The 23496-nt window shown below is 43.6% G+C and overlaps 1 protein-coding gene and 1 long non-coding RNA gene across 4 annotated transcripts in view; one reads left to right on the forward strand and one right to left on the reverse strand.

Annotated features, from left to right (window-relative positions):
- Positions 1-8343: 8343 nt before the first annotated feature.
- Gnpda1 (glucosamine-6-phosphate deaminase 1) lies at positions 8344-21083 on the reverse strand. Of its 2 annotated transcripts, none has more exons than XM_070036282.1 (7): positions 21014-21083; positions 20080-20209; positions 16119-16220; positions 13943-14125; positions 12595-12779; positions 11045-11219; positions 8344-10791 (listed from the first exon to the last, which is right to left on the reverse strand). In XM_070036282.1, exons 2-7 carry the CDS (start codon positions 20201-20203, stop codon positions 10691-10693), a joined length of 870 nt encoding a protein of 289 aa, XP_069892383.1. In that variant the 5' UTR covers positions 20204-20209; positions 21014-21083; the 3' UTR covers positions 8344-10690. The 2 variants fall into 2 exon arrangements, with proteins under 2 accessions (XP_069892383.1, XP_069892385.1); XM_070036284.1 differs by lacking the exon at positions 21014-21083 and adding an exon at positions 20687-20803.
- A 60-nt stretch (positions 21084-21143) lies between these two features.
- Positions 21144-23496, forward strand: part of LOC138837456 (uncharacterized) — a 59033-nt gene continuing 56680 nt past the window's right edge. The window contains exon 1 of one of the 2 annotated variants that reach the window (XR_011375318.1): positions 21144-21364. This is a non-coding gene — a long non-coding RNA (uncharacterized lncRNA). Of the gene's footprint in view, positions 21365-21440; positions 21694-23496 lie in introns of those variants that run through there. The other variant, XR_011375317.1, reaches the window with a different exon arrangement.

Raw genomic sequence — 23496 nt, forward strand, 5'->3', positions numbered from 1 at the left:
ATATTTTATTCAGATTTCCTTAGTTTTTTCCTTTTTCCTATCTCTATTCCAGGATACCACATTATTACATTTAGTTATGTCTCCTGAATTCCTGTCTCTGTTGTCTAATCCATTATTTTTCCAGCATGAACTCAAGATCTTGTAATCTTTTGTTTTTTCTTTTTTTCCACTCAAGGCTGGTATTCTACCTCTTGAGTCAGGCCTCTACTCCTGGCTTTTGGTTGGTTTTTTGGAAATAGTCTCAAGTTTGTCTGCCCAGGCTAACTCTGAACTGAGATTCTGAGATCTCAAATCTCCCAGGTAACTAGAATTACAGGTGTGAGCCATCCATTTTTGGTAATGTTTGTAATATGTATTGCATCTTGATAGACTGAATTGTCTGGGAGCCAAAAAACTTGTCAAGATAATCCCAGTATGCACAGCAAATCAATGATTGATTGACTGGTGGTGGTGGTGGTGTGTGTGAATCCCAGTATGCCCAGCAAATCAATGATTGACTACTGGTGGGGGTGGTGAGGGTGGTGGTGGGGGTGGTGGTGGGTGTGAGGGTGGTGGTGGTGGTGGGTGGTGGTGGTGGTTGTGTGTGTGTGTGTGCTGGTCCTGGTGATTGATCTTGGTGCGGGTAGTCCCTGAAATTTTGTGCCCAAGCCTAGTGCTCTATGATGAGCCCACTGCTGCGCTTCTAGCTTTTTGGTGGTTAATTGGGGGTAAGAGTCTCATGGACTATACTGCCTGTTCTGGCTTCTAACCAAGACCTGTAGATCTCACAGCCTCTTGAGTAGCTAGGATTATAGGTTTGAGCCACTGATGTCTGGCTTGAAATTATTTTTGAAGTTTTTCTGTAACTTTAGTAAATCATATATTTTTCAGGACACTTCGCTTACTGCCTATGCAGTTTTAGGCTGTTTACCTGAGTTATTTTCTAGCCCATGAAAATTGAAACATCAAACACTGGACAAGTTGATCAAACTTTTTATTTTTTTGGTCTGAGATGAGGACTCTTAACTTGCTGATTCTTTTTTTTTTTTTTTTTTTGGGTCCGGTCGTGGGGCCTAAACTCTGGGCCTGGGCACTGTCCCTCAGCTCTTCAGCTCAAGGTTAGCACTCTACCACTTGAGCCACAGCGCCACTTCCGGCTCTTTTCTTTTTGCTTATGTGGTGTTGAGGAATCGAACCCAGGGCCTCAGGCATGCAAGGCAAGCGCTCTACCACTGAGCCAACTTCCCAGCCCAACTTGCTGATTCTTGCTTTTACTCACTGGCCACATCTCCAACCCATGATCAGACTATACAGACTATCTTCTTGGGTCAGTAGGACCCACCCCCCATTAAATCCTGAGATGGCAGATAGAAGACTTGGAAGTTATCTTCCCAGACCTTTAAGCATGTTCAGTAAGGTCATTTTTTAGGAGAGGAGTCTATCATAATTATTTTTTCTGTCTAGTTTTTCTTTTTTCTTCTATAATTAAGCTGTGTGTGATGGCTCATGCCTTTACTTCTAAACCAGCTCTGGGGAAAGTCTGCGATCCTCATCTCAGTCAATAACAAAGTGTTCCTGGGAATGGTGATACACATCTGTCATATCTCAGCTACAGTAACAGGCATAAATAGGACTTGTGGCCTAGCCTGATATTGGCAAAACCTAGTTAACCAGGTCTTAAAGGCTAGAGGTGCGACTCAAATGATAGAGGACTTGCCTAGCAAGCACAAAACTCTCTTGAGTTTAAATTCCAACACTACCATATTGGGGAATCATGAAGCTGTTCACAAAGTCATTTCAATTTTTTTTTGCATTTGGAGCTGTCATAACATCACCAGCAGGTGGCAGCAGTTCCCATGTTATGAAAACTAAATCTCCACACTCTGGAAACTGAGACAAGAGGTCTGGTGTATGACCAGTAGTTCCAGACCAGCCTGAATGATACAGCAAAACTCTGTCTTAAGAAACAAAAAATACTAGTTAAGCCAGGAATAGCATTTTGTTACAGAACCTGATTTAATCCTGGGATTTAATTTTTCCTCTCTGTATTTCATTACAGTCTCTTACACCTTGATAAACAGAATATAACAATATTAGCAAGTAGGAACAGCAGTGTTAACAAAGCTTTTAAGGCTATTTAAAAGTATATTTGATCATAGTTGATGGCTTATGCAATTGTTGCATAGCAAAGTGCCACACCTGATAGCTGGATTGATCTTTAGCCACTGACTAATTGAGTTATATATGAAGCTCCTAAGTAGAGCCAAGGAATTGGAATGCTATTATGCCACCAATAATGGCAATAATAGTCAACAATCTGTTCCTTAAACTTCACTTTGAAGTCAGGCGCCAGTGGCTCACGCCTGTAATCCTAGTTACTCAGGAGACGAAGATCTGAGGATCACAGTTCAAAGCCAGCATGGGCAGGAAAGGCCATGATACACTTATCTCCAATTAACCACCAGAAAATCGGAAGCTGTGGTTCAAATGGTAGAGCACTCAGCCTTGAGCTGAACACTCAGCCTTAAGCTGAAGAGCTCAGGACAGTGCCCAGGCCAAGAGTTCAAGCCCCACAACTGACAAAACAAAAAACTTGGTTGAGTAAACGTTAGCTAGCAGGTCAGGCTGAGGGTGTGTGGTCAGAAAGCAGATATTAAGGATGTTCTTAACCCATTAGCACCCATAGTCTAGACTTTGTACTTATTCTACTGGCCTGAAGATTTACTACCCCAAGGATCTCCAAAGTTCTCCCAAGCCGGAGGAGGCTTTGGTTAATTAGATACATTGAAAACTTAGTGCTTTGGCCTCAGAGCTTCACTGAATCCAAAGCCAGCACAGCCACTCTCTTTGCTTGGAAGAAAACAAGAAAATAAATTTGTACAACATAAATACAAAGCAATGGGGAGGGACTATACTAATAATTGTGCTTGCATGCTTAGCTAACATTCTACCACTTGAACCCATTCCTCCAACTCAGGTTTTTGCTGGCTGATTGGACTTTTCTGCCTGGGCTGGCTGTAAATTTCAGTCTTCCAGGTCTCAGCCTCCTGAGTAACTAGGATTATATATAGACAGGAGCCACTGGCTCTGCATAGTTGCATAGTAATTTTTTTTGTTGGTCATGGGACTTGAACTCTGGGCCTGGGAGCTGTCTCTGAGCTCTTCGGCTCAAGGTTGAGTTCTCTACCACATGAACCATCACACCACTTCCAGTTTTCTGGTGGTTTATTGGAGGTAAGAATTTCATGGCCTTTGAACTGTGATCCTCAGATCTCAGCCTCCTGAGTAGCTAGGATTAAGGTGTGAGCCACTAGCGCCCGGCTTGCATAGTAATTTTTTTTTTTTTTTTGTCTGTCGTGGGGCTTGAACTCTGGGCTTGGGCGTTGTCCCTGTGCTCTTCAGCTCCAGACAAGTACTCTATCTACTGCATGAGCCACAGCACTACTTCCGGTTTTCTAGTGGTTTATTGGAGAGTCTTATGGACTTTCCTGCCCAGGCTGGCTTTGAACTGTGATCCTCAGATCTCAGAGTAGCTAAGATTACAGGCGTAAGCCACCAGCACCTAGCTCTGCATAGTAATTTTTAAAGTGATGTATCTTACCCTTAACCCTCTTCTACTTTTTGAAACTTATTGTACTTGAATAGAGCTTACTCATACAAGAAATATTTAACAAGCAACTTGCAGTAGTTCTTACTATTTTTCTAGGTGCTGAGACTAGCAATGAATTTAACAGACATGATCTTCTTGCCCTTTTGGACTTAAATTCTGATGGAAAGAGACAAATACTAAGCAAACTCTATGCATCACTAGTAGATAATGTGTCATGGGGAGAAGTCAGGGGAAGAAATAGGGAGTTGTGGTGGGGAGGGTGCAGAGTAGTACTACAGTTTTAAAGAGGGGGGGAAATTTCATTATGCTTACACTTATCAAAGGTTTGGCATGGTAGGAGTGATCCTGGGAGGAAAGGATTCTGGCAGAGGGACAGCCGAGGTGAAGACCTTTGGAATTAGGAACATGTTAGAGGGCTCCAGGAAAAGGTTGGTAGCCTGTAAAGGCCAAAGCAGACTGAGCTCAAGAGAATAAGAAGAGATGGAATGTGAGAGGGTAGGACTGTCCAGGCCTTGTATAAACTTCGGCTTCTGTTTTGAGATTTAGAGTTCTGTGCAGAAGAGTGGTAGGGTCTTATTCTTTTGGTATTTTTAGTAGCCCAATGGAGAGGGACTCCACTGCAACCCCAATGGCTGGGGTTATGGTACAGTGAGTGAGTGTACATGCCTGTCATCCTAAGGGAAGCACAATGACTGGGAGCAGTGGGACACACTTGTCCTCCCATGACAAAGGGAAACACAAATAGGAGTACAGAAGTCAAGGCTGGTCTGTGTGTAAACCAAGACTCAAAAATAACCAATGCAAAAATGGGACTAGTAGAGTGGCTCTAGTGGTTAGGAACCTGACTGGTAAGCATGAGGCTTTGGGTTCAAATGAGAGAAAAAAACAGGATTTCTGGATGTTTTTATCAGAGCATTTGAGATGGACATAAGCATGGACAGATGTAAGTTTGAGATGCCTGGATCTTATTTCTTTGGAGTATGGAAGACAATATATAGATAGCCTTTAAAGCCGTGAAATTAGATGACAATATCAAAGGCATAAACCTCATCTTTGTGTATGTAGAGAAAGGTCCAAGGATTGAGGAATGTTGGGTCTCTTTACTCCAAAAGCTAAGAGGCCAAGGAGATGAGAGGAACCGGCAAAGTAGACAGGAAGAGCTAATAAGTTAAGAAAACCAGTGATGTATGGTATAAAATCCAAACCAACTTTGAAGGAGTAGTCTTTGTCCAGTGCTTGCATATAGGTCAATAATTGGAGTTCTAACAGTAGCCCTAAACATTCAATGTTAAGGTCACTGGAGGCTTTGACAAGTGCTGCCTGAATGGAAGGGAGATGAAAAATCTGGCATGTGTTTGAGAAACAATTGTATATTCCCTTATAATGGGAGGGAAAAATGCTGAGCAAACAAAATTAGCAATTTTTTTTAGATCCGTTAGAGAGTTGAGGTCATAGGTTAATGACCAGAAAAAACTAAATGGACAGAAAGAGACACATAGCAGCTTATCTAAAGAAGATACTATTGGAGCCAGTAACTACAATTTAAACCAACTGTTAGGGACTGAGTGTGAAATGGGGCTGAGCCAGATACTAGTGGCATATGCCTATAATCCTTGCTACTTAGTAGTCTGAGATCTGATGTTGTGGTTCAAAGCCAGCCAGGGAAGAGAAATCTTTAAGATTCTTATCTCCAATTACCCATCAAAAGGCCAGAAGTGGAGGTATAGCTCAAAAGGTAGAGTTCCATTCATGATGTAAAAAAAAATCTGAGTTCAAACTACAGTACCTGCACACACAAAACAAACAAAAAAACCTCAAAACCCTAGGGTCTTAAGGGACCCTCACACTTTCATAGACTACCTCCAGGAACCCCAGCAAGTTCTCACTGTGGAGATGGGAAAACAAAACAAAACAATAACACCTCTGTACTCTGGACAGGAAGAAGGAAAATTAGAAAGTAACCCCAGACTTCCTGTTCTCAAGGTAGAAGGGTCCATACTTGGGGAAAATTATTTCCTAAATCCTTTTTTGTTCTACTGGAAAGGCAATTGAATGGCTCTAGGCCTCTGATCCTGTCTTGCATCAGGGAAACAAAAAACATGGAAATTTAATTCGGATGGTCCCAAGCCCAAGGGACTCACCATCTGGGGTGGGGAAAGACAACAGATTTAATCATGAGATTTTAGAATGCTTCCCCTCCCCAATACTTACCATCAGTAGGTCTCATGAATAACAGTGGATTTCCACTGAGGGAGCTGCAAGACACAGACTGTATTTTAAGGAGTTTCTAGGGAAACCCCAAAACAATAGGGGAGACCAAAACAAGAAAAGTGAGCTCTCTAACACTGCTACAGCAAACATTAAACACACCCTGATTGTTGTCAGGTAAACATTTACAATAAAGGTTTTGTTTTGTTGTTGTTGTTGTTGTTTTGTGTTTTTTTTTTTTTTTTTTTTTTTTTTTTGCCAGTCCTGGGGCTTGAACTCTGGGCTTGGGCTCTCAGGAAACTGGAAGTGGTGCTGTGGCTGAAGTAGTAGAGCACTCACCTTGAGCTGAAGAGTTGAGGGACAGCACTCAGGCCCAAAGTTCAGGCCCCATGACCACCACCACCAACAACAACAAAAAGAGTATGTCACAGAATTTCCTGCCTGGGCTGGTTTCAAACTGGGATCCTCAGATCTCAGCCTCCTGAGTAGTTAGGATTACAGGTGTGAGCCACCAGTGCCTGGGTCCGCTTTCCATTTTAAAAAGTGCAAGGCATGATACAAAGCAAGCATCAGAACCAGACTCAGATGATAAGATTTGGGAGTTATTGGACTGACAAATTATTTTTCATTTGGGGTCTGGTAAAGTCAAGGCCCTAAGATAACTAATGCAAAAAATGGCTAGAGAGTGGCTTAGGTAATGAGTGCCATCTGACAAGCATGAGGCCTTGAGTTCAACCCCCAGTAACACACACACACACACACACACACACACACTTTGCGATGTGTAGGGGGAACGCTAGTATGCTGATGGGAGTGGTTTGATGGGCAGTTTGATGCTGCATGTCAGAGGGGAAGACTTGCTGGAGCAGTACTCTGGAGCAAGAGAGGATGGGAGGTAGAGGGCTCAGCCAAAGGGCAGGTGATGACGGTAGTGTGAGAGCTGAGCTGGCGCAGTTTGTGTGATGGCACTGGACATTGAATTCAAGGTCTTTGTGCATGTTAGGCACTCTACCACTAAGCCACACCCCCAGCCACATTCTTTTCTAATTGTTTTCATTTTCAAGGTTCAGCCAAGGGAAATGCTGAGGTGGAGGCATTTCAGCCTTGAGGCTTTTGAAGACAGTAAATGGACTAGCTGTGATTAATGGTTTGGTATGATTGCCACTGGTGTCAGGCTTCTTTGAGGTGCAGGTGACTATGTTGTATTCTATTTTGCTTGCCTTTTGTAACTTAAAGATCTCTCAAAGTATACAGAGTTAGAACGTGGCTTCACTTCATCACCTCAACGATATTGGCTCCTAGGAAACAGGCATGAACTTCACAAAGTTAGATCTCCTCTATAGGCTAAAGTAATTCATCATATAATATGCTGCTATTTTTCCTTGGTTATCTCCCTTGGGGAGAATGATCTGGCTTATCACTCAACAAGTAGTGAGGTTTTTTGATGCACTGTTATAAGGTAGGATTGGGCAGAATTTAGCAAACCATTTGTGTATATTGCCACTTTTTACTGAATGTAGAACTTTGTTTCTTCTACTCTTCCTGAAATAAACTCTGAATACATTTATATTACCTTTTCTTTTCTTTTTTTTTTTTTTTTTTTGGGTCCAGTCGTGGGGCCTGAACTCTGGGCCTGGGCGCTGTCCCTCAGCTCTTCAGCTCAAGGCTAGCACTCTACCACTTGAGCCACAGCGCCATTTCCGGCTCTTTTCTTTTTGCTTACGTGGTGCTGAGGAATCGAACCCAGGGCCTCATGCATGCAAGGCAAGCACTCTACCACTGAGCCACCTTCCCAGTCCCTACCTTTTCATTTCTATCAAGATTGTTTCACAAAGTCAGCTATGGCTGACTCTTTTGCCCAAATTGTCATAGCCTGGCCAGGGAAAATTCATTGAACTGGCTGCTTTGTGTTCTCAACAGTCTTAGACATCTTGGAAAACATTCTTCTAACAACAATGTTTTAGAACCAACCACCTGTGAGCCCTGTCCCAAAATGTATACAGATCCAAAAGCCCAGGTAGATACCCCAACCTTGATCTGCAGAAGTACACTGCTGTTGGGCTACAAGGAAAACAGACCTGAGGAATCAGATCTTTTCAAGGTTCCAAGTTCATAGTCTCTACTTTAGTTCACTAAATCCTATTTCATTTCATTCTAATGTTTTTTTCATAATAGACCACCTTAAAATTGAAACCCTTCTTGAGCAGACAAACAAAATTTAATCACACAGTGGAATACTAAGCAAGCAAAGGAATGGACTATTGGATACTGGTGGCTCACACCTAAAATCCTAGCTTCTCAGAAGGCTGAGATCTGAGGATCACAGTTTGAAGCCAGCCCAGGCAGGAAAGCTCATGAGATTCTTATCTCAACACCAAAAATCCAGAAGTAGAGCTGTGATTCAAATGGTAGAGCACCAGACTTGAGCAAAAGAGTACACACACACACACTCTCTCTCTCTCTCTCTCTCTCTCTCTCTCTCTCTCTCTCTCTCTCTACTGCTATGTGGATGAGCAAAGACAGGCTTAATGAAAGAAGCCAGACACTAGAGAGGTCACATAATCCCACTATATGAAATGTCTAGTTGGGAGTGAGGGTGTAAGTTCATGTTATGGCATGTGATTAGCATGTGCAAGATCTTAGGTTTAATCTCAAGCAAACACTTCCCCAAAACAAAAAAGTCAAAGGAAGGAATCTATAGACTATGAAAAAAATGGAAACAAGTCAGTGATTACATGGGGCTGGTGTAGAACCCAGGAACTTTTTGAAGTGGTAGAAATGGACAGGAAGGAGTCACAGCTCCATAAACTTAAAAAAATCATTACATTTCCATTTAAAATGGGTAGATTTCATGGGCATATATATTGTACCTCAATAAAAGTTAAAATTTGGGGCTGGGAAGGTAGCTCAGTGGTAGAGTGCTTGCCTTGCATGGATGAGGCCCTGGGTTCGATTCCTCAGCACCACTTAAGCAGAAAAAGCTGGAAGTGGCGCTGTGGCTCAAGTGGTAGAGCGCTAGCTTTGAGCTGAAGAGCTGAGGGACAGCGCCCAGGCTGAGTTCAGGCCCCATGATGACCACCACCATCACCACCACCAACAAAATAATTATTTTAAAAATTAAAAAGTTAAAAGTTAAATTTTCCCATCTCCTTACTTGTACCTTATAATTGGTTATTTTGACTCAAGATACTCTACTGCATTGATTTTAAACAACTGAAAAACTTTTCCCATACTTTGCAGTTATTATTACTGGTATTATTACAACGCTGGGGAGACAACCAGGCCTTGTGAATACTAGGCAAGCACTCTACCACTGAGCTACATGCCCACACCTTGCCTTATTCTTTGCACAGCTATATCCCTGTTCAGATTACAAGTATAGCCAAAACATCACAATTGATTGCTCATCTGTTCATTCCCACCTTTTTCCACATAGGTGCTTCTTTTGTAGAAAGTCTTTTTTTATCCTGATGCTTGAAGGAGAGATCAACAGATGGTTGGTATCCCTGTCACCTTCTTGCAAGGTCTTTTAAGGATGGAGTGTGAAGCTTTTCTAACTGGCTATTTCCAAAATAGATGTTTTAAGAAGATAGTCTTCCACACTCTGAGAGTGGGAACCCACACATGACATTTCATTTGAAAATACTGAATTTAATACAAAATTTCACCTTGTAAACAAACTCATTGAAACCATTAGTTTAACACAGAACATCACAATTGTGTATAAAAGCTAACGACAAAATGCTGGTACCAAACAGTACTTAGAGAGGCCTGGAAAAACCTTTTCTAGAAATAGGCAGCAGTAGCTTCAAACAGGCACAAGAACAGAGAGGAGGCAGCAACCACTCCACAAAGACTTACAGGGTAAAAGGAAGGCAGAGCAGTGGACCATGTTAGGAACAAGGGCTGAAGGAAGGTTGTATTTCCTGACATTCAGAAAGGTCCACACAATATGGACCTGAAAAGGCTGCAGGAATGGGATACTTTAAGTGGAGAAACAATAATAGAAGCATTTGGAGTGTGGCCTTGGCACTCAACTCTATAGGAAGCAGGAAAGGCGAGCATGGCACTTGTGTTCAGCCAACTGCTTGCCAGCCTGTCACCCTGGCTGAACACTGAAACCGTGGCAGTGTGTTGCTCCATTGCATCTCCTCTTACTGATAACTACAAAGGAGACCTTTAACAAAACACAAAACTGTGGGGAAAGGGTCCCAGGATCCATAGGAAGAAAACTGTTTGGTGTGATGGTTGGGTACCTTGAAGGCTTCTCCTCACCCACCCAAATCCTCCCCACGGAGGCCTCCTAGATTGTGGGAAGGCCAGCTGTGAGAGCAGAACAGAACCAGCCAGGGAAAGGGAACAAGGAACAACATTCTTCCTGCAGTACTGGGTACTCACCGGAGGAACAGCTTCCTTGTATACAATTAGGGTACTGAAAGAGTTTGTTCCTTAATCTGGAATAAATCTTAACTAAAGAGCAGGCCTGCTCAAGAGGAGCACTCACAGTTCTTCAAAGAACTTACTCCAAAATACACAAGCCCCTGAATCCTGCCCACAAGTGCACATGTAGAAAGAAATTCCTGATGGGAGTGTGTTGTACTTGTGAAAACTGGCTGAGGCAGATCAAAAGCTAAAAAAACTAACTTAGGTGTGGCAGACACTAACATGATAGTATACACTTTTCATAGATTTTTTTTTCTAATTAAGTTACAAACAAGTCATTTTCACTATAGCTAAACTCCCTGACTAGGCTCCACGTCTCACAGACAAGAACCATAAGGTCATGTATTTATCTGTGGAAAACATTCTGAATTAAGAATTCCATTTGAAAGACAATTTTCAGAAGAACCTGCCTGTCCCTATGAGGTACTTGATACTAGTTTCCAATGCAGGCTAATCGCTGTACAGTTTCTTAGAAGGCTGGCTTTTCTCAATTTCTTTCTCCTTGATACTGTACAGAGGGTCCACCAATTTATTATGAACAAGCATTAAACCTAAAAAAAAAAGAAGATACCAAAAGTAGTTAATGTAAGGGAAAGAGTTTTGCCATTCTCAACAGTAACATCCAGTGGCTGGGGTTGTGGCTACAGTGATAGACTGCTTCTATCACCTGTTAATTCTAGCACTTGGGAGGCTATGGTAGGAGGATTTTGAGGTTAAGGCCAGCCAGGGCTACATAGAGATACCCTGTCTCAAAACAAGTCACTCCTCCTAGAACACCTGAACATGCCATCCCTGCCCCCTCACCTTTGAAATACTTGACAGTCTTCACTTTTAGCTCCAAGGTGGCATCCTCATCACATACAAACACAGAGCGGGGATGCTGCTGGAAGGCAGACACAGTCCACATATGGTTCACTCCCTCCTCAATGGCCTTGTATAGAGCAAATGCCTTGTGAGCACCTGTGATGAGGATCATCACCTGTGGATCAGAAAACAAGCCCATAAAGGAAAAGTCCTTACTTCAATTCTAGTACAGGCATACCACATGGTGGTACAGATTATTGTTTTAGTGTCACATAAGTGGTTATCCTGCAACATCCTGTGTTTGGTGTTTGTTCCATATACTTTATCACACAAATAACCAGAGGTAAATAGCATCATTTCCCCAAAGTTTTGGGACAAGGAAATGGGGTCTCCTAACAGTAACCCTGCTTCCAAGCCAAACCTTTTCTCCCAACAGCTAAGTACTCACTTCAGTCTGGGAGGCAGGGGAGCCTTCAGCAGTCTTCAGAAGCAATGTGGTTGTTATCTGTGAATCTCTAAGGCTAAATCTCAGCAAGGCTGCCAGTTAAGGTAAACCCTGTCAGTTCAGAGCATTTAATGTGTTAAAGTGCCTTGGTGTGGTTTTCTGTTTCCATAAACCAAAAGCAGAGTTTTCTCTAACAGTTAAAGTATCAAGGATGTTAACTGCTGGAGAGTGAGCCTAAAAAAACATTTCTACTATTATTAGGTCAGAATGTCTCAACAAATCAGAGCTCATGTTGGAAAGTTTCCTTTACCTCCCCAGATAAAGATGGTTCCTAAACCATTGTCTTTACAAACAACAAGTAGAGCAGCCTCTAAGGTACTGATTCAAGGTTACCTAATGGAAATCTGGGTGCCAGTGCTCATTTCACAAAAGCTCCCTTTATAAATAAAGAACTTTTCCCTGATTTAGATACTTATTTACAGACTTAAGCAAAGAAATATGAAGGTAAAATACCTGAATATGCCTCAGAAAGCAAGAAGAAAATGCTTCTAAAATTTAAGCAGAAGGAGTAAAGACACTGGAGCTACAAAAAACTTATATTGAAATGATATCCATTTTTCTAGGTGACAATTCCCTAAGTTCAAATTAAGACCTAATACAACCACACCTCACCACATTTACCACCCTTGGGCACAAGGATGGTAACCACAGCATCTCTGGGTTGTAGGTAGGGCATCCTTTCAAATAGTGACCACCTATAAAGATAGAGGGCACCTCCCAATATATAAATTCACATTAGTGGTGCTGTGCTGCTCTCTGGCACATAGCAGAGGACAGAGAGACTGCAGTGGAAAATTGTGTAGAAGATTTACCTCACCCTAGAAATAATGGTTATTTCCCAAAGCAGAAGGCTTGTATGGTACAACTTGCTGGAATTTTAGCCTTTCTTACAGTTTCTCCATTTTCAGTAAGAATGTACTTTAGGAGGTACCTGTATAATTAAAATTACAAACAAAAGACACCCATCCCCAACTTCATAATTAAAATTACAAACAAAAGACACCCATCCCCAACTTCATAAAGGCTAATACCCTCATACTCTTACCTCTCTAGCATCCATGACAGTGCCCACACCCACTGTCAGGGCCATAGTGGGCACCTTGGCAAGATCACCATCAAAGAACCTAGCATTGGCCAGGATGGTGTCCATGGCCAGTGTCTTCACACGAGTCCTAGACACCAGACTGGAGCCCGGTTCATTGAAGGCAATGTGTCCATCGGGCCCGATACCTGCAGAGAGACAGGCAGAGCAGCCATGTGAAATTTATAAGAGAACATCTTTCCAACTAATGTTGAAGAAAAAAAAATCCTAAAAATGGTCTTTTCTCTTTTGTACTCGAAGATAGTTACACCTTCAGCACATGATCTGCCCCCTCCCAACTGCTGCTACCTGATATTGTTAACTTGCTATCACTCAAAAACCCAAGGAGCACTCAAGCTGTTTCTGCCTCCCTAGTCTGTTGGGAAGTATAAGTTTTTTGTCTTTCAAACTTGGAGTTGGGATCCTATTCTTGGGATAGAGTTGCAATGAATAAAACACACACAAATACCAAGGCAGAGGCTGCCATGTTTATATGATCTTAGACTATGCAAGTTCCTACACTCCTTTGCCCTAGTGTGCTGGGCACCAGTCCCTCATGCTTGTAATTCTAGCTACTCAGGAGGCTGAGATTGAATATAGTAGTTTGAAGCAGGAAAGTCCGGAGACATCTCTAATTAACCAGGAAATACCTGTAAGTTGAGCTGTGGCTCAAGTGGTAGAATGCTAGCCTTGAGGAAAAAAAATCAGGGATAGCACCCAGGCCCTGAGTTTCAAGCCCCAGAACTGGCACCAAAAAACAAACAAAAAAGAAAGGTTATCCAACTAAATACCTCCATGGGTGGCTCCCCAGGCAGCAACAAACCCAGAGCTGGCAGCCTAAATCTGAGAAGTCAACACTATGGGTTCCTGACTACTCACCACTGCTCCTGGCTAGATGATCTTGGAGAGTCATAATACAGAGAAACTGTGCTTCAGCTGGCTACTGATAGCATGCAAGAGGCTGTATAGAACCTTCTGGAATGACATGAGGTCCATGATTTAAAATGTTTTAGATGTTATATTGACTAATCGGTAAAGCCTTAAGAGTAGAGAGTATAGAATCTCAAGAGTTCAAATCCACAAAGTATTAAAGTTCAGAAAGAGATGTCCACACTTATAGTTCCTGAGCTGCAGGGCCAGGATAGGAACCCAGAGCACCCAGTCTCTCTGCCTTCCCTGCCCCCACATGGTGTTAGATGACCCCAGTGTCAGGAGCAGAGGGCACATGCAGACATGGTAGTGTCTTGTTCTTCCAATGCATGCCTGTCCTCAAGTCTTGTCCTGGTCATATGCAGGACAGCACCAAGCTCACCTCCAACAAACAGCTCAATGCCCCCTGCAGCATTGATCTTCTTCTCAAAGGCATCACATTCGGCCTGCAAGTCTGCAGCATTCCCATCCAGAATGTGTGTGTTTTCTGGTTGGATGTCAATGTGCTTGAAGAAGTTGTTCCACATGAAGGAGTGGTAGCTCTCTGGGTGTTCTCGAGGAAGACCTAGAGGCCATAGGACACTCAGTCAAATCAAAGCTGAGCTAGAGCCCATTTCACAAGTAGGACACCAAGCCAACCCACAAGGACAATCAGGGGACTGACATCAGGGATCTTTAGGCACTAGCCATCTGACCCCTAACTATGTAAGGTAGGCTGAGATGGTATCAATGAGTGTCTAATCAGTTACAGCCACTCTGTTACCACAGAGCTGGGCTGGAAGAGCTAACCCCTAGAGCCTGGAAGTCTCATTCTATCACCTCCTCACAAGGGAATGACCACAGGCTGGAGGCTTGGCCCACTCTTGGCTTTTGGAGGTAGCCTGGCCACTTGGGGTAACACCAGACCCTTCGGGGAAAGTAGCTAATACAATGGGGCTAATATAGCTGACTCAGTGGACTATATGCATTAACTGATGAGAGATGTGGGTGCCTCTCATCTCACCATTCACTTACAGTTGTACTGCACTCAAGCTGAACCCCAGCTTAAAATATTAGGTGGCTGAGAACAACTATCTCAGTATTTATCAATGGACTTTTCAGGCACAAAGAAAAAGAATGTTAATAGTAAATACTCAGAAAATTTAAAACCAGTCTTAAAATGAAATTCTGACAAATATTACAATATGCATGCACCCTGAAGTCTTTTTTTTTTTTTTTTTTGGGTTGTGGGGCCAGAACTCTGGGCCTAGCACTGTCCCTCAGCTCTTCAGCTCAAGACTAGTGCTCTACCACTGGAGCCACAGCACCACTTCCAGCTTTTTCTGCTTATGTGGTGCTGAGGAATCGAACCCAGGGCTTCATGCATGCAAGGCAAGCACTCTACCACTGAGCCAACTTCCCAGCCCCAGAAGTCATTATATTAAGTGGTCACAAAAAGTTAAATACTTCATGATTCCACTTTTATGAGATACAGAGAGGAGTCAAATTCATGGAAACATAAAATGGTAGTTTCCAGAGCCCAGGAAGAAAAGATAGGAGCTGTGGGTTGATGTTTATAGTCTTTACAAGATGAAAATTCTGCAGCTTAGCTAGTACAACAATGTGAATGAATGTACCTAACATTAATGAGCTGTATATATAAAAATGGGTCTTTTTTTTTCTTTGAGCCACAAGTTTTGTTATGTTGTTCAAGCTGGCCTTGATCACCTGGTTTAAGTGATCCTCCTGCCTCAGCTTCTTGAGTACCTCACAAACCACACCCTTTGATTTAGTAAATCTGATATTTATATGTATTTTACAACAATTTTGAGAAATGTATGTTAAAACTGAGGCCATTAAAAATGATTGGGGGACAGAATGAAGTGACAGAAAGCTAGAATTTCAGCAGTAGAAAGTCTAGGAGTCTCAGTGCCCCTCCAAGTATACATGGCAAAAAGTAGAGCTAACGGATGCATACTGGAGAGAAAATTCAGACCCAGATCCTGAAGACACACCTAGGGAGAGCTCCATTTATAAGAATATGAACCAGAAAGAAATGGAAGCAGGGAACTGGGGGCCCATATTTGTGATTTTAGCTACTCAGGAAACTGAGATCCAGGGGATGGGTTTGAGGCCAGCTATGTAGAGAAGTCCAAAAGACTTTATTTCCAATTAACCAGCAAAAAAGTTGGGCCAGAGGCATGACTCAAGCCGTAGAGCACCGTCTAAGCAAGCCAAGCAGCCAACGTGAGCAAGTGTGAGGGCCCCTGAGTTCAAAACTTTGTATCAGGGAAAAAAATTTGGTGAGCTGGGCAGGCAGAGGGGAAGGAGGTACCTTAGATTCATTAAAGGTTCATTAGTTACAAAATGCTCTCAGGTCCATCTCATTTAATGCTTACAATCCATGAGGACAGTTTTATTAGCCCTATCTTACAACTCTATGAACCAAGGCTGGAAGAGATAGGTATTGATAACTGAGCCTATCACCACCGATCACTGGCTCTCTGTGACATATCCATTCCTCTCCAGAGCTAGGCCTGTAACAGGCAAAGCTTGACAGCTAGACTCAAGATACTCACCCACATACTCGTCCATATTGAAGGTCTTCACATATTTAAAGGACAGGTCTCCATTCTTATAGTACTCAATTAGTTTCTTGTAGCAGCCAAGTGGGGTGCTCCCTGTAAGAGAGACCTTAGCTATAAACACCACCACAGCCACGAATGCCTCTTTAGCACCAAGCTTCTGTAATGCCAGGAGTAAGTTGGGGCTGCTCCACACAGAGAACTTGCCAGGCCTGCAGTCCTTCCCCATACTTCAATTCCAACTGACACTCATCTGCTACTTGCTTGTACAATATCTACTATGTCCCAGACTATTTACCTATGCCCAAGAGCAGGGCTGTGTCTGTCTTGCTGCCAATTCCCCAATGCTTGACATACTGATGACTGAAATCACTCTGATCAGTATGTGAATGAACATCAGACTTACCTACTGACATGATATTCTTTGAGCAACAAAGTGCTAGGGCACAAGGCCATGGATGGGGGTTCAGAAGAGAGATAGCAGTCACCCTAGAAGGTACTGTTGTCTAGAAATGGGGACAAAGAGCAAGACTATCCCCAATTATGGAATTACCCTATACTTCAGGGATCAGGAAAGACATCCCAATCCAATTCCTGAGGTGAGTCCCTTAGCAATTGAATACCATAGGACATACAAAAGGCATCACAGTAGATTAAAAGACTAGCTGGGCGCTGATGGCTCATGCCTGCAATCCTATCTACTTAGGAGGCTGAGAAATGAGGATCTTGGTTTGAAGCCAACCTGGGCAGGAAAGGCCCTGAGACTCTTATCTCCAACTACCTACCTTAAAAACAAAAAACAAGGGCTGGGAAGGTGGCCCAGTGGTAGAGTGCTTGCCTTGCATGCATGAGGCCCTGGGTTCGATTCCTCAGCACCACATAAGCAAAAAGCCGGAAGTGGCACTGTGGCTCAAGTGGTAGAGCGCTAGCCTTGAGCTGAAGAGCTGAGGGACAGTGCCCAGGCCCAGAGTTCAGGCCCCACAACCGGACCCCAAAAAAAAAACAAAAACAAAAACAAAAACAAAAAACAAAAAACAAAACAACCCCCCCCCCCCGCACAAAAACAGAAGTACAACTGTAGCTCAAAGTGGTAGAGTGCAGCCTTGAGCAAAAAAAAAAAAGTGCTCAGGGACAGTGTTCAGGCCCTGAGGTCAAGCCCCATAAACCTCCTCCCCCCCCCCAAAAAAAAGATGGAGGTGGGTATTAGTGGTAAAGTACCTGTCTAGCATTCACAGGGCCCTAACACAACAAAACAAAACAAAAAGTTCAAGATGCAAGGACCCTGACTGACTGGATATTGGATTAGCTTAAAAAGTAACTATCCATAAATGATAAATGTGGGGAATAAGGACATTTTTTTTTTGTTGGTCATGGGGCTTGAACTGTGAACTGAGCGCTGTTTCTGAGCTCTTCAGCTCAAGGGTAGCACTCTACCATTTGAGCCACAGCATCACTTCCAGTTTTCTGGTGGTTAATTGGAGATAAGAGTCTCATGAACTTTCCTGCCCAGGCTGGCTTTGAACCGTGATCCTCAGATCTCAGCCTCCTGAGTAGCTAGGATTACAGGTGTGAGCCAGTGGTACCCTGCAGGAAAATTTTTGAATATAGCTTATAGATGGTATTGTAGAAGGAGATGGTATACCTATTCTTAGGTCTATGATGGTTAGACAATGCTTTCATTCTCAGGAGATAAGTGTTGAAAGATATATAGAGAGGTAAAAATGTCAGAACTTTTCAGTGGTTTAAAAAAAATTATGCATGTACAGATAGCCTATGAATCAGAGAAAAAGAAAACCATAGAAAAAATTGGTAAATCTAGGTGAATGGTACTACACCGTTAGTTCAATTTTTCCAAATATACATTTTTTTGGGGGTGGGTCCGGTCATGGGGCCTGAACTCTGGGCCTGGGCGCTGTCCCTCAGCTTTTCAGCTCAAGGCTAGCACTCTACCACTTGAGCCACAGCACCACTTCTGGCTTTTTGCTTTTTGTTTATGTGGTGCTGAGGAATTGAACCCAGAGCCTCATGCATGCAAGGCAAGTGCTCTACCACTGAGCCACTTTCCCAGCCCTCAAATATACATTTTTTAATGGAAGGAAAAAACAAACAAACCTGCTCAAGTAAGACCATGTCACTCCTCTTTTCAAAACCTATCAAGAACTTTTCATTTCATTCTCTAATAACCAGTCCTTAGTGATACACCCTGTAATTGGGTCTCTGACTACCCCTCTGCTCTCCTTATCTTGCACTGGGCACTTCATCTCAGGGCTTTTGCACCTGTTTTTCCTCTCTATCAGTAATCTTCTTCCTTTAAGTGTCCAACTCACCTCTCAGGTCTTACTTTAAGTATCATTTTCGGAGAGACTTTCCCTGACACCAACATATCAAATAGTGCAACCTTCTTACCTTCTTTCCTGATTCATGTTTCCTTTTCTATCTTACAACCATCTAACATACTCAGATTTTTATCAATCATCTTGTTTATTATGTCACTCCCAATGTAATTGAAGCTTTTGAAGGCAGGATTTATACCCTTTGTTTGTTGCTTTATCTCCAAAGTCAATAACTGTATAGCTTACAGACATCACTTAATAAATCTCTATTGAATGTGTGAAGGTGGTAGGTAGTGCCACTCTCCCCCCCCCACCCACACACACAAAAAAACAGCCAGTCCCTGTGATGAGACCCTAGCCATGCCTAAGCTGGACAATTTACTCCTTTTCTTCCATTTCCCGAACAGCTTTCCCACAAATTCTGTGAGCTCCCCACAATGAACTACTTTTCTGCTTAACTCAGCTGGTTGGTTTCTGTGCTTTCTACCCAGAACCATGTTCCTATTCCCTGGTGCTACATCTAACAGAAGCAAACAATTCTAGCTCTGCAGGCTGAAGCTTGAGTGACAGGGAGAAGCTGGGTCTTGAAGAGCCTCTCTGAGGAGCTTGTATCTGATTCTGCCAATGGGAAGTAAGGAGTAGTTACAGTAGAACCCAACTCTGACATGGTGAAAGCTGGGTGGCTCTAGTTAGGAGAAACTCTGTTTATGCAGCCGAGACACTGGTGGATTTACAAGTACAGGAAGACAATGCTCCTGCAAGCTTTTTCTGGTACAGATCTAAACAAACTTTGGCTATAAATGGAGCCTATTACTGGTTTCTGTAAAGCTCATGAGTTGTTTAGTTTTACAACTTTAATTTTTAAAAATCAAAAGAATATTTTATGAAATAAAACTTGCATGTGAGTTCAAACTCTGGTGTCCGTAAATTAAGTTTTATCTGTAGTTACTTTCACTGCTACAAAAGCAGAGTTGAGGAGTTGTAGCAGTGAGGCATAAAACATTTACTGTTTAATCACTTACTGAAAAAAGGTCAAGTCTGTAGTGGATGGGACAGTTAAGATCACTGGTGCAAATCCGTCCACCTGTGAATTTATTCAGAACATTTACCAGGAGACACTAGGTCCAAAACATGCTCCTATAAATGCAACATTCTGCCCTTTTCCAGAGGAAACTGGGGCTGTTTTTTCATTTATTTTTTGTGCCTAATTAAACCATATAGAAAATTATTTGAGTGACTGTCTACCTCAAGTCTTCCAAGAATAGTGCTTAGCAAGTATTCCTCAAAATACACAATGAGGAGAGAATAATTGATTTCACAAAATGAGTATTTTAAGGCACAAGGCTAATTCTTTTAAGAAACTCTGGATGATGAGGCCAGAGATATAACCTAAAAATCAATTTTTCCTGTCTAACCAAGATTCCATCTGTTCCATGATTCCAGTGGAATAGGCAGCAACTAAACCAACACATAAAAGAAGCCTAGTTCCTTCCCAGGAAGGACCCTGCTGTTGTCTCCTAGTACCTGAAACCCTTCTTTCAAATCTCCTTAGCCCCTTAAACTCCACTTATGCCTATTCTCTCTACTCCTATTCACAGCACCCCCTCCACACCACGACATACCAGTGGGGAGACCCAGGGTGAAGTACTTGTCTGGCCCTGGATGAAACTGGATAATGCGGTTCCTGATGTATTTGGCTGCCCACTCGCTGGCCTGCAAATAGTTTTCCAGGATGATGAGCTTCATCTTGTCCTGACAAAAGGAATCAATGGTAAGGAGGGGCAGCAACAATCTCTTTCCCAAATGGACAAGGGAAAGGCCTTGTCTTTCAGCTCACAGAGGAACTAAGAACTGAGGCCGAGAGGCCCCATCACCACCAGGAGGCACTACTGTGGAACAGACCTGGGTGGTAATCTCAGCATCCCCATTTACAAGCTCGAGGACCTCAAGAGCACCAGAGTTCTCTGGGACCCTCTTGGCCGGTTTCCTCCTATGTCAAAGGGGGGACAGTACTATCTCCCCGGTCTAACTCGGGGGTACAGTGAAGAATGCACGTAAACCAAACGGTTTACTAACGGCTGTGAGTATGGGCTCCCCGCACCCTTCACCCCTTCCACCCCTCAGAGTGGAGGAGCCCCAGGGCCGTCTCGGGCCGCAGAAGCAGGTAGGAGGGACAGCTCTGCCTGGGGAGGTGTGTCCTCTCCCGGTATTAGAATGGGGTGATCTCACCGCCTGCTCGGCTAGGCGAATCCTTTCGGATTTTCAGTTTCCTCCAAAGCACAACCAAGAGAAAGGGTGCTCGCTCCAGGAGGTGGGCGTCCGGACCCACAGCACTGTGGTCGCCAAGGGTGGGAGGCCCAGAGCGGAGGCGGCCTGCGCGGCCGTCGGGGGGGGGGGGGGGTCCGGCGTTTCCCTCACCCCGATTATGATCACATCCACCCTAGCACCCGCCCAGGGAGGGGCGAGAGCGGACTGCCGGGGTCCAGTCCTGGGGTGCCGGGGCCCGGGGACGCCGTCCGGGACACCCCCCAGTCTCCCGCTCCGCTCCTCACTTACGCGAACGCCTTCGGCAGCTGCAACAGCGAAAGCGCCGGCGGCCCCGCCCCACCCCGCACAGGTCACGTGACCACGGATCACGTGGCCGCGAGTCACGCGGTGCGCACGCCGCCTCCCCGGGCTGACTCAGCGGCCTGGGCCCCCGCCGGCGTCGGCCGGTCGTCTCCGGCAGCCTCCACCTCCTCCCGCCCCGAGAGGGCGAGAGGGAACCGGCCGCGCCGGGCCCTGGCCCGCGGGAGGCGGGGTCGGAGGCTGTTGCTGTGCCGTGGAGGGCGACGCGAAGGGCCAGAGCGTTTGGAGGAAGGAAAGAAGTCTCCTGGCCTGGGGCCATGGCGAGGGCAGAACGGCTCTGTGAGGCTCCGGGCCTGCCCCCCCGCCCCCCCCAAGCTTGCTGGTTTAAATGCCGCTTATGGATGTAGGTGTGCAGTTATCGAAGTGCAATGGATTTTTGCTGGTGTGTGGCCAGCGTGCACGCACGGCCTGGCGCACGCACGCACGCACGCACGCACGCACGGCTGGCGCTCTTCACTCGGGTCACACCTCCACTTCCCTCACTGGGGTCTTTGTGTGAAAGAGCACATTTTGCAGCAGTATATACTAGAGAGAAAGGCAGGCCTCTGTGCACACATCCGAAGACGCCATTGCTCACAATGTAGAGGACGTGCTAACTTGTGTTTTCTGTGAGTATGCTGGGCTGTTCCTTTACAGAAGTGGAGAGACACTGTTGTGCACCAAAGGTCACACATTTGACCTTTCCTATATCACCAAACATATTAAATCTCAGCGAGGTGGGGTTACTTTTCTATTACTCTCTTATTTGTGTGTGTGTGTGTGTGTGTGTGTGTGTGTTACTGGGGTCTGAACAAAGGGATTTGGCACTTTGCCACTTGAGCCACCAGTCCACTTTATATTATTTTTATTGGTCTGGGAAACTGAGGCTTAGAGAAATAAATATGACTAAGAGTACAAATGGCTTCAGTTATACTTCACTCATCACTTCATCTATACCAAGTCAAAACCATAGTTTTACCTATCACCTGCGTTACCTCCCATCTGCTATGATGTGGTTTGGGACACTATCAACAAATGGACCATCTTTCTCTTCCAAATCAACAGTTAGGCGAGGACATTTGGGAGCCAGCCATCAGTTCTTATGGTTGCAAAGACTTGAGTGGTCACCAGTAACACCTTGCATTATACAGGGCTTTACCTGGAGCTTTGGTGCTGTTGGCAGCTGTGATTATTTTATACATGCAGAGAATGGGGTTTATGGAGTTGAGATTTAAGGTCTTAATGGAACCAATGAGGTTCCAGGGAAGGGGCCTCCCTACTTGGAATACCAAATTTGTGACCAAAAAAAAAAAAAAAAAAAGCTCATGCTTACAATCCTAGCTACTCAGGGGACTGAAATCTAAAAATTGAGGTTCAAAACCAGCCCAAGCAGACAAGTCAGGGAGACTCTTTATCTCCAATTAAGCACCTAGAGCACTAGCTTTGGAGCAAAAATTCTCAGGAACAATGCCCAAGCCCTGAGTTCCAACCCAAGGACCAGCTCATGTGCACACCAAACACACACATCAAGGTAGAGACCAAAGAAGTTTATCAATAACAAAAAAGCAAGGAAAGGACATTACACAACTCAAACATGGGTATGGGCAAATCTGATAACAGGTACAATAAGTAGTGCTCTAACATCAGGGGTATTTATAGTGAAAGAATGGGTTGGGCTTGGCTTAAATTGACTTTAGGAAAAGGACAGCTTATTTTCGCATGGTGTACATTTAATCATCCTTGCTGTTGCAATGTTGTATTAATTAATCCCAGAAATATTGGGGCTGGTCTGTTTATTAAATATGGGTCATTGTGACACATCTGAGCATCCCTATAAATTATGATTGTTGTAAGCCACTAAGTTTGGGGATAATCTGTTACAAAGTGATAGTTAATAAAATATCCTTCCAAGATTTCCTCTAACTACAAAGAGAACAAAATATGTTAATGTATTCATTATTCACCCAACTGTGTAACTAACCCAAAAGGATATATATTTGGGTGTCCATATGAATCTCCTAGACTGGTTAGGAACCAGTGGTTCACACCTGTAATTCTAAACTGCTCAGGAGGCTGAAATCTGAGGATCATGGTTCAAAGCCAATGTGAGCAGGAAAATAAATTTTTTAAAAGCTGTGAGCTGTGACTCAAGTGGCAGAGCTCCAGCCTTTATTGAAAAAGCTAAGAAACAGTGCCTTGACCCTGAATTCAAACCCCAGTACCAAAATACACACGCATACTATGTATATTTATATATATTATGTATATGTATATATATGTTTATATGTGTATATGAGTATATATGCATATATGTGTGTGTGTATATATATATATATATATATATATATATATATATATATATTTGTGGCCCCTCTCAGAATGGAGAGTCTAAATACTTTTGTGGCTTTCCTTTCACTTTTAGGTAAACTTGC

Source organism: Dipodomys merriami, unplaced genomic scaffold (assembly GCF_024711535.1).
Source record: "Dipodomys merriami isolate MVZ:Mamm:240054 unplaced genomic scaffold, mDipMer1.0.p SCAF_27, whole genome shotgun sequence".
NCBI lineage: Eukaryota > Metazoa > Chordata > Mammalia > Rodentia > Heteromyidae > Dipodomys > Dipodomys merriami.

Excerpts from the sequence above, each read along its gene's own strand:
- Gnpda1 (XM_070036282.1), bottom strand. The coding sequence starts at position 20,203 with ATGAAGCTCATCATCCTGGAAAACTATTTGCAGGCCAGCGAGTGGGCA. Across the intron at positions 12,780-13,942 it reads CATTGAGCTGTTTGTTGGAG|GTATCGGGCCCGATGGACAC; the intron begins GTGAGCTTGGTG and ends GTCTCTCTGCAG. Across the intron at positions 11,220-12,594 it reads CTGTCATGGATGCTAGAGAG|GTGATGATCCTCATCACAGG; the intron begins GTAAGAGTATGA and ends TCTGATCCACAG.